The sequence below is a fragment of the Neopelma chrysocephalum genome, unplaced genomic scaffold, assembly GCF_003984885.1.
Source record: "Neopelma chrysocephalum unplaced genomic scaffold, ASM398488v2 Primary Assembly neopelma1_61b, whole genome shotgun sequence".
In the NCBI taxonomy this organism is placed as follows: Eukaryota; Metazoa; Chordata; class Aves; order Passeriformes; family Pipridae; genus Neopelma; species Neopelma chrysocephalum.
Window position 1 is genome coordinate 1,237,796 of NW_020897717.1, and position 14,925 is coordinate 1,252,720.

Below are 14,925 nucleotides of genomic sequence, written 5' to 3' on the forward strand. Positions count from 1 at the left end.
TTCAGAAATAACAATTGTTTTAGGAAGTACATATCCCTTGTTGCAGCACTGAAAATAGAAAGAAAAGAAAAAGTAAAAAAAAGGAACTGGAACCATATGAACAGAACTCTGTTGAAAAACGGATACCAGTAACTAAACCAATCACGTGACTGTCCTTGTAGAAAGAGGAAAAAAAAAATCCCTGCAGTATTTAGATCATCTTCAAATTTTCATAATTTCCTAAGGCTATGCTTGTAGCAGAGCTGACTTACACTGCTGGGTAAGCCTGCACAGTTTTGGAAGAATGCTAACCTTTTTAAAAGAGAAAAAACCAAAATACGATAGCTTTGTGTGGAGTCAACATTAAACTAGACGCAATAATAGCATCTCTCACTGCTTCCTTGGAGAGAGACAAAGCAATCTTTTACAAAGCTGAACCACACACTAGGAAACTGATATGACTGGTTTCTCTCTGTTACACATTTACTTTAGTTTTGTTTTGTTTCAAATAACTGTGAAAGACAAGTGAATGTTTATTCATATTTTTTCCCTTTTAAAACAAATTCTCCTGAGGCATTGAACAGCACAAAAAAGAAGGTTCAGAATGATTCATAAGTGCTGAACAGCATTCCCCAAAGGGTGACCAAGGACATTCCATTGTTTTATATCCATCTTCTGCTTTTCAGTCATTATTCACTGTTCTCCCTTTCATCTGTAACGTAGAAGTTACAAGACAGTCTGATAGACTGAGACAGACTACACACTAACACTACTTCATGTACAAGCCGTCCATATTGCACTTCCTATGACCTTAACCAGGCTCAAAATCGGCCAGTAGGTTGGTCAAACTCACACATCCACATAGTCCTTCCTTGACTGCCCCTCAGCACTGAGTAGTGATTAAAGAACTAAGTGAGGTTATCAAATTTTTCCCTTTGAGGCAGAAAAGATGAATCCTTTCCTATATTTAGGTGGGGAAAAAAACCCAGAAACCAAAAGAGGTATTGCACAGAAGCAGTCCTTTACCTGCTGTTCTAACTTCTTGCCACTGGGAAGATACACATCACAACACAATAGGTACTGTTTTTACCTCCAAAGGAGTATGTCTCTTGCTTGCAAAAACATTCTTTTGTTTTGCATTCCAGATTAAATATTAGCGTCTAAAGACCATTCAAAATGTCAGAAGCAGAAGTTATTAAAAGCAAGTACTATGATTTTGAGATTAAAAAATATTTACATCCTCATTAAATTAAAGTTATGCCAATATCATGAATTTAATATGTAAAACTGTTAACTCACACATTTAGAGATAATACTATGCCAAACAGAAAATTACATCTCAACCCTAACATCTGCATTAGGGAATAATTTCATGTGATTGAATTCATTTCTGTCACTTGCCTCATTCCACGAGACAGCAAAGCGTAAACCAACACTAAAACACCACACAGTGCTAGAAAGAGAATTTTCTGCTACTTTTACTTCAAAACTACTACTCAGCTACCATTGGGTCATGCCAATACCATATCCAGTATTGTGTAAAGTAACCGCATAAATCATCTTCCACATTAACTTTTAAATGTAATATATCAAGTTAATAATTTTTGATTAAAACCTTGTATGCAAAAACGCAACAACATAAAATTGTTATCATGAAACAGCACTTCATTTTTATTATTGTTTACCAGCCTTCTGTACAGTGACAGCCATTACATAGATACTATGTATCAGTAATATGGCTGAAAAATTACCCTCTTTGCCTACAGCTTTCTGATCAAGTTGGATAGCTTTCAAAAAAAAAAATTACTCTTAAGTCTTCACATAAGATCCCTAAACAAATACCTCAGAGGCCTTATTTCTTTGGAATGAGTTTTCAAATGGCAAAGTCTCTGCATATTATCTTCAGTGTTGTTTTGGTACAAGTAAGGGTCACAAAGTCTTTCTGAAAAGGGCCATATGGCCTTCAAGGGCTGACCAATATTTCGGTTTTTTAATAAAACAGCTTATAGAAACAGCAGCTGTATTTGTTCTAACCTAATTTAATACCATATTTAATATCATATGGGATAAGCAATGAACCCAATGAACTGCTTTTCAAGGGTGGAAGATGAAAGCTTCTATACTCAGTCAAGCTTAAAAGCAATCTACTCTGAATACTGTACTTTCATATATTTCGTGGAACTTTCCTAACTGCTTTCAGTTCACTTTACCCTACCCCGTCACTGCAGAAACAGAAATAAACATTACAAATTCTCATCACAGCAACAAAATAAATCTGTGCTAACTACACCACTGGTAGTTATACAGAGTTTTTACAGAAGTGGACCTTGGACAGTCTGCTTGATCACAGGAACCAGACAATATGGTAACTTATGGTAATCATCAGAGGTATGGAAAACAAAGTACTAAATGGATATAAGGTTACTTTGCTGGATCAAAGTTGTTGAGAATATTTTTGAATAGGCAATACTGATAGCCATAAATTCTGGTGGAACAGCCATTATGCCCCTGCATTCTTTCACAACTGGACTGCTCTCAACTAACCCCTCACTCTTCCCATTTGTACCTTTCTCACCATAAATTCTTCAGGGTCATGTATCCAACTGTTGCTGCCTCATTTACAACTGGAGGATGGTCCACATCCTGCTTTCAATTAACTACTCACTAAATTCTTACTTTTAATTTTCTATTAATTGTATTGACTACCATCTCTTAAATATAAAAAGCTGTGAGAGACCTACAGGCCTCTCTTTCCTTATTGTTGGTCACTTCAAATGACTCACACATATAACAGCTTATGACCCACACTGAACAACAGCATAGTTCCACTGATCCCCATTCACACCAATGGATAGTATTATGCTGTCCAAACCTTATTTACCGGTAAGATTCTGTAACCACAAAAATGTTTTCAAAAATGGAGAAATTTTAATAAAATCATGTGAAGTCTCCATACCCTAGATTACCTCTCAAAATTATGAAATGCTAAAGCAGATCAATAGTTCGTCTCACCAAAATGATCACTCAACCAGGAAATATAATTGAGTCTATGAAGGATGAGTCAATTACAGTACAAGTACACTTCCACAAACATGCATGGATTCACTGCCTTGCCAACTGCTACAAACAAACAAACCTTTATGTTAACACAAAAAAAGGAAGGCAAATATGTTATTTGAATCCTAAATTAAGCATTTGCTAAATAAGTTTGATAATCTGATATCAAATCCATACATATGCAACAGTTATTTATACACAGGAACTGATTTTGTCCGAAGGTTTTAAAAATTCGCATATGGCAGTGCTAAATATGAAATTTAACTTAAAGATTTTAATAACCTTCAAATACTTTGTTTCTCTGCTAACAAGCTTACTGAAGGTAGATGTTTTCTTTTAACACAGTTCTTCTTTACTCCTTATTCTATTTTCTTGTCAATAGCAATTGCAATGCTACTTGCAATGCAATGCCACTTGCAAACTGCCTAAAACAAAGAGGATTGATTTGATCTGCATTATTGGACAGCTTATGCAATTTGGGGCTACATAACAAAAAACAGTAAAGTGTGATTTGCCAGGCTACTTCGTTCTATGCTTCCAAAGAAACATTATGAAATTTCACATCAAACGTCATGAGATCAAGTGTAAGCGTGCAATGCCTTTGTGTAATGCATAGGGAACAGGTTGAAAAGAGTTGTACCTCAGTTTTTCACAGGTAAATATTAGAGTTTTCTCAGGAAAAAAAAATAAACATGTCTCATCCTATTTTGAAAACTGTTTTCCTTTCGATCTGTCATAGGTGCATACTTTAAATATATATATTTCAAATCAGCATGAACTCTTGAGAATTTTGATGAAATTCTCAATTTCATGCCAGAATGAATAAACTGGGTAAAATCCCATCTAGACAACTACTAAAAGGCACATAATACTCTTTCCAATAAACTTCAGGATCTGACTTCCATGAGTATAAATGGAAGAAAGCACACAAGCCACTCTGAACTCTTAAAAAAAATTGGTATTAGATATTACTGTGACATATTTTATCATTCAGTAGTGTTGGTCTGCTGGGGATTTCTACCTTAAGTAATGTCAAGGTACTTAAATCAGTATTATATAAGCTGTCCAGAGCTAACAGAGCTCCATCAGCATGGTGTTCTGAGAATAATAGTAGCCAATATAACGTTCTGCCATGGCTAAGCATGTCTACGGCTCTTTGGGGGAAAATCAACACACGAGAGTTTACTTTCAGCAGTTGAAACTAGGCTGTATAAGAGTCCCTAAATGCCCAAATCCATCTTCACTGCAATAAATAGCTCTGGTTACTCCATTCTTGTAAAAGAATTTGGGCTAACTGAGTGGGAGGAAAGAGCAACCATACTATGACATGCAACAAAAAATTAGACTGTCAGCACAGAGTGATTCAATTACCAGTAGCTTTGTCAGCAGCAGTTGATTTAATTTGAATTTCAGCATTCCTGCAGCATCACTAATTAATCCACAAAACTGAAATTTCAAAGAAGTTACAAGGACTGCCCAACTAATTCTATGCTTACAGCATTGTTTAACTCAAATTAGAGATTTCTGCGTGGAAACAGGAGCAAGAGTGCAGTGACGGTCAGCTTTAAAAGACAAGCATTCGCAACAGTTCATGTAAAAGGAAAATAGTTTCATCTCTTACCTATGAGACCTTTCTCAAGAGTAAAGGATTTGTTCGTGAACATACATTCAAAGGCGACAATATGGAAAACTTTGTTCACTGTGTTGTGGGTCCCAACAATTCGAATATACCTACAGGGGAAAAAAAAAAAAGGTAAATAGCACAAGTTAAACATGACAAACTGCTGTGCACTAAAATGTAACTGATTCAGTTGGACTAAAATGTGCAGATCTATAGGAACTGAGTAACCTTTTAAAAAAAGAAAAGGAGGAAAAAGACTATAAATTTCACAGCAAGTTTGCATCTAATTGAGATGCTGGTTACACTACAATTTAAGAAAAAAAATCTTTAAAGAGATGTGAAATCTGTTAAAAGTCTTTCTGGATTAATTTGCCAAGAAAAGTAAAGTGAGGGACCTTCCACTTCAGAAATGGTCTGTTAGTGCATAAGTGTGCTCACGGAGGCTTTAAATAATAATAACAAAAATAATAATCCTTTCACCAACAAATTTTCAGCACTGTGAAAGATTTCATACAGCCAGGACAAACCCAGCAAATCAGTCAGGCTTTTCCTCAGCAGCCAAAAATTAATTCCATTTTATTATGACTGTTTCTAATTCTAACACTGGGCGTACAGGATATCAATCTCTTTGTTGGTGTATCTTTTATTAATAATAAAAAAAAAATCTCTGAACATTCAAACATTATGAAACAAAACTAACTCTGGGTTTCACTCCTGGTTGTATAACTTACAATTCTACACTCTAATTGCAAATCGAATAGAGCTGCTCTTGAACACTGTGACCTACTCACCTGCTGTATTACCCTGAAGGCTTCACCTTCCATGAGCAACCATTAACCTCTATTCGGTCCGATTCTGCATTTTCTGAAGAGACTCAACAGTTCTTACTATACTTTTTGAAAAATCTTAAAAGGAATATTGTATACCATCTCAATAAATGCTGGACAAGCAACACAGAAAACTACCTGAACCAAATACCACTACCCCACAAAATGGGTTACCCACACCGCAGAAAACTTTGTATGGAATTAACTCATTTCAATGAGTATCAGAATGTACGAATCTTAACCAATGTCCTCAGTCTGTGGAATAAAACAATCTTTCACTTACATAGTATAATTATATTTCCAACATCATGGCCGTTCCCCAACAGCATCGTTTTTGCTTGTGTTTCTCAACAGATCAATTTGAATCTGTATCAAGACATTTTTCAGTCCTGTTTTTTTTTAAACAATAAAGCAACCCTCATAGCTATTTAGTGTACTAATGTTCAACCTCCAAATTTCATTTAGAAATTTTAATTATCATGACTTGTAACAAAAAAGAATTATATGCTATTCCTTAATTAATATTAACTCGCGGATCAATTAATTATCACAGTAGCAAATATCCCGAAAATTATTCTGTGTAGAAAACATAAAGTAGCAAAATTGAAGAAAATATTTATTATTCATAAAGAAGTTGAACCTACGTCTTAAGAGTAAAGCAGAACTTAGCCCTTACTACATAACTGTGCCAAGTGCCTGCAAAGACCATCACAGGAATCTTGGTTGACAGTCAGGGAAACAGCAGTTCTTTCCCCAGATCTGCCCATGTGAACCAGATTACTTTCTTTTGTCAATTCACAAGCACAGGTAACCCTAATGAACCCTAAACACACAGGTAATGTCCAGGATTTGACAAGGGTAACTGTTCTTGTTCTCTCCAGCCTCAGAAGCTCAAAATTCAATACAGGAAAAATCTTGGAATATTTTTAAGTGTACATGGAGGCTGGCTTGCCACAGAGACTCCCTCGTCTCTCTCAGGCAAGAAGGGTATTGATTGAATTGTGCTGCTTGGACAAAACACACTCCTGGCTAACCAACAGAGCATTACTAATGGAGAGATCCTTTGACATCCTTCAGTTATGCTTCCTTGCTTTAAAGAGTTTAGAGAATAAACAAAGTAACAATATTAATAGGAACACAAGAAATTGCTTCATAATTAGCTTTAAAACTGATTTATTTGGATTTTTCGTGTTATGAAATTGTAACACGAGTAAACTTCTTGATTGTTTTTTTTGGTGAGACTAGAAATTGTTCAAATTTCTGTCAGCAGCAAAGCAGGTTTATAAAACACAAAGTTATCTATGAATCTTTGTGTGATTGCAGAGTAAAAGAATCACAATCCAATGGCTGGACTAGCTCCACTGTTAATGGACTTTAGACTCAACTGCTAAGACTGAGGGGAAGACAGAAAAAAACTCTGAATCATTCTTTAAAGAGAAAACCTTGATCAGTTCGTGGTGTTTAAAAGTACTTCCCTGGCAGGTGAACAGGAACGCAGCGTGATAATTTTGCCCCTTTATTTTATTTTCTGGCCCTGCTTGAGAATAATGGATACTGAAAGTATAAATGCTATAAGAGTTTCAGCCACATGTCACAGATTTCTCTGGCCACAGGTAGTCATGCTACACATGGCCCTAAAACTGCCAGAATGGGACTACTAAAATAATCTGGTTGGGTTTGGGTTTTTTTCCGCACTTACAAGAAAATTGTTTTAACTAGAGGAAAAACAATATGTTCTACTGGAGCTTGGTAGAATTTTAAACATCTAAAATTTGAATGGACTCCCTGGGTTGATTAATTAGGCACCTACACGGCAACGGCCCTCATCTATCCCCCATTTTTCCCAGAGCAATTCTTCACATTTACACGAAACTATGACATGGGTACTCTGTTGTGGCCACAAGTACTCACGTTTCTGAACAACTAAATTATGTTTTACTTCTGCTCTTTACATTTGTACAGTTGACACATTTAATTCAGCTAACAGCTGCTGCAGAGCATACCACTGATTCAGCTGTGGATACCCTGGAGGACTACTAATACCAAAGCTCATCTGCCTACATCAGAACAGTGCTTAGGACATATGTGTCAAAATATAAAAATATGTATACTCTAGAGGTCATTTTAATCCTCCATTATAATAACACCAGTAAGATACAGACAAACACTAAAATATATTAAGCACAGATTCCAATCTGTTGAGAATATTGAGACAGAAGACTAAATAAGGAGAGATAATGGAAACTAACCTGTATTTTGCACTGATACCCATTCTAAGTTACTATAAAAGCAAGCTAGAACAGCAACAGCAAACTCAAAGAACTAAATCAAATACGTACAAAATGCGCTCTTATGAACTTGGCATTCCATTTTCCTTCATGGAGCATTTGGTATGAGACACCAGCGCTAGTCCTACATACTTTATATCTCCCCTAACTGCTTAAAAACCACTAACATTCACGTTCCAATCACTGCCACAAAGATGCATGAGGTACAGCCTAACACACAAGGGCATTTGAAGATATTCTGTTTGTCTTTTAATGGAAAAGGAAACAGTGTTATTCAACACCATCTAAACTCCATTTATTGACAACTCCCTAAAACGTATAATCCTTCAGACTCACACAGCTGAATCAACAGTCCCATGGCAGGAGGACAGAAAAAACAAGGAGGAAAAAATCTATTGCCAGCATTAAATCATGTGGAAAAACAGTGAACATAAATAAATATATAAAATAAGGAATTAAGCCAGAACAAACTTGAAAAGCATATCTGTCTTTTGACAAAAGACAAGTTTTCCTGCTCTTAGACAGGAAAGTCTAGTAAAGTCTATAGCAGAACAAAGGAAATCCCTGTTGCAAATATTGAAAACAAGAGCGACAAATCAAACAAAAAACTTACACAAGACAAAATCATTGAACTCTAGTAGCAAAAGTACATGTAACACCTGCAAAGCCTGTACAGTAACAAACATTTTCACCTTTGCAATTGATGCAAATACAACCAACATGATAGCAGTCTGAAAACACATTTCTCTTTGTAATGTGCTAAAACATGCTTCCAGATATTTCACGGTGGAGCATTCAAGTGGCTAAAAATATTGGTATGCAATACTTAGACAGGACATGTAATTGCTTGTGTACTGTACATAAGCAGTATATCAACCAAGCAACCAATGTTTCTCAACATATTTAACCAAATTAACACTGATGTGCTTTGGAACATAAGTGAGACTTGCACAGTCTGATATTTTGTATTCCACAGGTAAGAATAAGGAGTTTACAAATGTTTTGTTTCTCATTACTGGTTTCCAATTTTTATTTTTTTACAACAAAAAACCCAAAGTCAGATAAACTTGCATGAATCTCCATCTTCACATTGTACACATCTCTAGTTCCACTAAAGTTCTCAAATCTGAACTTGGCTTGCCTGGTTTTGTTTCAGGTCAGACCTCAACCCAAAACAGCTCTATTTCCTAGAACTCACCTACATATGGGCAGAAATCTGCAATTACACCTGATCTCATAATGGACAGGAATAAAAAACAAGGTAGAAGAAGATAGTAAGACTTTGATGTAAAGAATTCTGTATTTAAACCCTATACTTGATTCGACTTTGCAGCCAAACACAAATATCACCTTCATTTATCTTTATGCTATCTTTGTTGAATACATAAAATGGGACTCTAATAAATCCAATTTTACAGAAAAAAAAGTAGCTCTTAAAAACAGAGAAGAAAGCATTGTTACTCGGAAGGTCTGGTTCTAGACCAAACTGGTCACAGGATTCAGAGAGCAGACACGAGCTGGCTCTGCATACCTTCCAGGCTGGTGTGACATGGAGACAGATTCTTTCCAAAATACAGATAATCTTCAACAGGATTTGTTTTCTTTGAATCATCCTGTGTTCTGATGTAGTTTCATGACTTTGGGTCAATTTAGCTTAGGTTTCATTATATAGATACATTATAGCCTCCACATTTTTAAACATATTGAAGAAACAGAAGAAAATACAGGATAGTCCTGCTCAATGAAATCTGAGAATGTTTTCCATTTTCCCCAGTTTCTCACATTCAACCAGTCTGTGATTTTAGCATGCAGTAATTACTTCTTGCTCCAAAGATAATACAGTAAGTGGTGTCTAGATCTAGCCTGGAATCAGACTATATACAATATGACAAAGAAATACTTTAAAAGTATTAGAACAATACATCCAATGATATACGGAAGAAACCCTACCATTTGTTACATTAAAATTATACCAGAAAAGTACTAAGCAATACTCAAATGAAATCAGCTAAGTATTGGCAACATAAAAATGATAGAATACATCTTTTTCATCAATATTTTTATTATTTAAAAATTCATACCTATGGATTCCATTCTGTGTAGATTTGAAGGTGGAGGTGGTTAGAAAATTGATGCAAAGTATTGCCAGCTCAATTTCAAATTGGCTACGCAATTTTGGAATGCTGAAATGTGAGGTAATTCATTGAGCTAAGTCTGCCTTATAAATTTTAAACATTTATAATACACCATTTAGTGTTAATATTCAAGTGTGGGTTAGATCTGAGACAAGAATGGTTTTGTTAACTGATTCCTTAACTAAAGATATGAGGATACAGTTATTATATCCCTGTACTACCCAGTGATTTACAGATTTACAGATGCCATGCCAACAGTTACTATGTCACTTAGAAGAAACATCAACTTGAATTGTTCAACAGCAGGACCAATGTTTGGAGGAGCAAAACCCCTAAAAAAAATAAAAATAATTACACTCCAACTAGTGGAATGTCAGTTCTGACTGCTTTGGCATTCCTTTATGACATAAATAAAGTGCGCAACATCTGTTCTGCTCCTGACAACACACAGCTTTGCCAAACTTTTTAACTATGATCATTCTTTGGCTGCATTTTAGAAATTATTAATGAAGACTCAAATTTACATAAAATATATATCAGTCACTATGAAATGGAAGAGAAGCCTCACTGGAAATTATAAGACATTTTTCATGTTGGTGAAACAAATGTCCGATGTGAGACAGATCAGTGAAAGTAACAACCAATTACTTCTAAATTCACCAAGTTGTGTCTTTATGGGAAAAATCGGACATGATATCAATTAGCTGTATCACTTGCTACACATATACATGGTTGCTACCTCTGTTAATCAGTGTCTCTAATTTTCATTGCTTATACATTCCAGCATATTAAAGACCTAACTCCTAAATACTGCAGGCCTGAACTGGGCTATAAAATAAAGGACAAAAGAAATATTATTTATGGGACTGTTCATCAAACATGGACAGTGCAGCAAATTCAACCTCATAAGCTTCATAGTCTAGTTCTTTTTAAATCAAATTGTGTTTTACAGGAAATAATAGATAACATGATGAAAGGAGATCATAAACTTGGATTACAAGTAGGTCTATATTAAGTTGCATGAACACTCCTACACACCTCAGCAGCAATGAGATGGCAAAAGAGAAGGGCAGTGACTTCCAATATCTGGACCAAGATAACAAAACTTCCAGAAACTCAAGTTCCTGTGAGAAGAGTTGAATTATGGTTATTTTGAAGGCAGAGCATTTAAGACAGAAAACTACTGTAATGTAATTATTTCTTGTTCTCGCTCGTTCTCTTTTTTTGAAGGGGGCGTGGGGGGAAATTTGTTTTAATTGTAGAGTAAAACCACATGTATCACATAGTATTTACCACATTTCTCTTGGTGATTTAATAAGCAATCAGGAGAACTGTTAAATTCAGAACAGCACTTTGCAATATTGCACCAGTTAAATTAATTACCCAGATATTTGCTCACTGAAAGATTACTATCAGGCTGGAGTGGTACATTGAGCGCCACAGCCCAAAGGGAATTTTATTATTTTGTTAAAATGTTGTTCCTGTTCTCCTACAATATGAAAATAACTTATTTTTGACATGTTTATGAAATATACTACTAAAACTCGTGAGCAGGTGAGCAGACTGCAAAAGACAAAAATATATTTACTGAGCTACTGAAGTTAGGTCTTTCAACTGGTTCCTTAACCAAAGAACAATAACCACTCATGCAGTTCTTTTCCTATGGGTAAACATATAAAAATATTAAATTGTTTATATCTAATGTCACAAATATTAAAATCAATTTGGAGGCAATGGAAGGAAAAGAGAATAAATGGTAACTAGAAAAATAAAGACTTTTCTTTTAAACCTTATTTCTTTTAAGTGGAATAGAAAGTAAAATTCTCACCTGTCCAAAATTTGCTCAACACTGAGTGAGCTACATGTAGGTTCCTTCTAGGTGATACTTATCCAGTGGGAGATCACGCCCGCTGACTCAGTGACCAACTACTAAAGACAGAACCCAGACCCAAAAGGAAGGAAGAACTATGCATAGAGAATACTTAGCATGGGAAGCGAGAAATATATTTAGCAAAGAGGGGTTTGAGTACTAATTAATGCAAAAGTTAGGTAATATGTATCCTATGAATGCTGATATCTTTGTTTGTTAAAATGTGCAGTGTAAAGTTTTGACAGTTACCACCCAGCTCCCTACTTTGTGCAAACTACAAAAAAAAATAGAACTACTTTGCCTCAGTGTGTGAATTGGTGCTGCGCACCAGGTAACAAGCCTGCATTTGAGACAACAATAGCACATATTTGTATCAGTAACAACAACAAATTTGCCTTGATCTTTCTTTGTAATGCCTTTCAAATAATAATAATAACAGATCCCACAGAGCATTGAAAGGACGTGAAAAAGTCAGTACTTGCCTGTGCACAAATATTTCTACCAGTTGCAAGATGACTGCTTCTGTAGTGAACTAATGTTTATGGCCATGAAAAAAAAAACCTATAGTAATAACTTCCTTCACTATGAACAAGGAATCTTTTATTTGGGAATGAAACAGAGCTTTATCTGGATACTTACTTAAAGACAGAATACATTAAGCCATCATCCATTTGGCTATCTATATATTAACCAGTGCCAGAGAGGGGTTTCATCAGTTGTTTCTAAAAAGCAACATAAACTCACTGAGCATAAGAATTGTACTGAAAATGCTGAAAGTTGCAAATTGAAAGGTTTTAGCATCATGAGAAAATAAAGGCTTCTTAAATAATTTAGTGATCTACCTAGGATCCTCTAATGTAACAAACTCATTTCTTCTCCATAAACCTCTGCCTTTTTCAGTCCAGATGACATGTAGTACTCGGAAACCCTTCTTTTCCAAGCTTAAAGCAGTCTCTGAAATATTTCCATTACTCATGAAGGTGCTGCATTAGACCTCAATTCAGGTAAATCTTGATTGTTTTTCCTTTACTGTCGAATTTCGTACTATGCTCAGAAACACTCAAATGGAGCTCTAAAATTCATATATATATTTATATATATTTATATGTAAAGAAAATGCAAAGATTTTTCAAGTGCTCTGAACCATCTAAATTCTTACCACAATATCCCTGACACCACCTTATAAACCTATGTCACACATCTGTTTTCACTTCGATAGCAGCTGGAAGAAGAATTCTGCCTACACGGCAAATCTCTAGCACTGACAAACTGGAGTTCTCAAAACAAAACCATGATGTTAGGTTTAATGGGAAATTGTTTTCTTTTACTTCTGTCTGCTTTTGACTATTGCTGAATTTACTCGGCTAACACTAGAATGTGACTCCTCAATAAAGAAATAAACCATTATATTTGAACCAAAAAGTCAGAACAAAAAAAATAGGAAAAAAAAGAAATAAAAAGTATTTCCCTATACTGCATAGCGGGTGAGACAGTGAGAAGGAAATTCGTGATTTAGGATATTAGCTCTAACAATTGTGCAGTCCATCAGAAACCTGCAGTTACACAGTTGTGTTGGGACTAGTGGAGCTGGTGGTATTCACATGCTTGTTTCACCATATCTACCCTCAGCATATTTGATAGGTCTCCATTGTTATTACTTTGTATGTGGCCTTCCCAAGGTGGCTATGAGCATACACAACCCTCTCCTGTCCAAAATCCAATTAGATCATAACAACATTACATTGCAACACCTGGCACTGAAAGGCATTAGGTTGTATTGTATCTTCTTCAGGAAGATTTTTTTTCCCTCCGAAGGCCACAATTCTTGCCTCAGAAGTGACAGAAGTGCTCTGTAGTAGAGTATCTTGTAAAGGAATCTTATCACACAGTTATGTGAATCTCAGTTCTGTAGATACAAATTTCATTAGCGCATCATTTCGATTTTCCTGAATGTCCTGTGTTACCTTTTAAACCATCTACTTCACTTTATTAAGCTGATAATTTGAGCTCAGTACTGTATTATTTTATGTAGCTAAAAGGTAAGTCAATGCATTTTATTCTTACATATTAATGCAGTGAAAACACGTTTCAGTAGGCAGCTCTTCATTATACTTCATTGCTTTATTTCTAGTTGTAATTGATGTCAGTTAGGAGGCTATTACCAGGCTAATAGTACTTTTTCCTCCATAATATTATTATTATTCTCAGTATAATGACAAATATCTGTTTGGAAATGGAGGCAATCAATATTATTTATTGCTCTATTTTCATTAACTAGAAATTTACAGGGAATAGAAGACTGTGACTTCCTTTTGTCCTTCATGGAGTGGAACCTTTGAACTTCAGAACTAAGGTTCCCCCATCTGACCTTCCTTACCTTCTGGCCTGTCTGACCTTCCTTACCTATGCTGAAAGTCATATTTTCACACTTAATTTTCAGATCTCTTACTCTCCACCTCTCAGCTCATGCCCTTTCTTTCACCTTGGCAGGTGAATTAGTATCAGCATTTCCCATTTCCCTACTATGTCATGTATCCTGAAATAGACTATATACTTGATATATTCAAAATGAATCTTGATACAATACAGCCTCATAATTTTAGTTGAAATTAATAATTAACTTGTGTACTTTTCATCATAAAATGTTTAAGAACTCTAATCTTTAAGAACACTACATTTAGCAAGTAATGGTGGTATTGATTTATGTAATGTATGTCCTTTGATGTATAACCTAACCATTTAGTTCATATCTCATCATAGAGCTTTCTTGACCTCCTACAACTCCCAGTGGCTCAACTACATCAACCTTAAACTTCCTGATATAATTTTTTAATATTACTTTATATGGCCTTTTTTAAAAAAAATAAAAATTAGTCCAGACAAGGCTGGTCACTGTTTCTATCTAAATACACAGAGCTGACTCTCAGTATCTCAATTTGCAGATTCCTAACATCAACTCAGGAAAGATATGGATAAGCCCAAAGAAGTCAATAATGCCAAAACATTAGTGAAACATTAGTTTATAGAAATGTTTTAAGCTGGTTTCAGGGAAAAAGAGTCCACGACCATGAATACTTAGCGAAAGTGACTGAAGCATAAGGAAGCAAAATTATGGTAATTTTAATGCCACAGTACCATTGGTTTAACA

At 35.2% G+C, this 14,925-nt stretch overlaps 1 protein-coding gene across 2 annotated transcripts in view; it reads right to left on the minus strand.

Annotated features, from left to right (window-relative positions):
* BTBD9 (BTB domain containing 9) overlaps positions 1–14,925 on the minus strand; it is a 111,563-nt gene that overhangs the window by 34,122 nt on the left and 62,516 nt on the right. For both annotated transcript variants that reach the window (XM_027681672.1, XM_027681671.1), the window contains exon 8: positions 4,658–4,767. In XM_027681672.1, the coding sequence (XP_027537473.1) occupies positions 4,658–4,767 (110 nt within the window). The remainder of the gene's footprint in view (positions 1–4,657; positions 4,768–14,925) is intronic.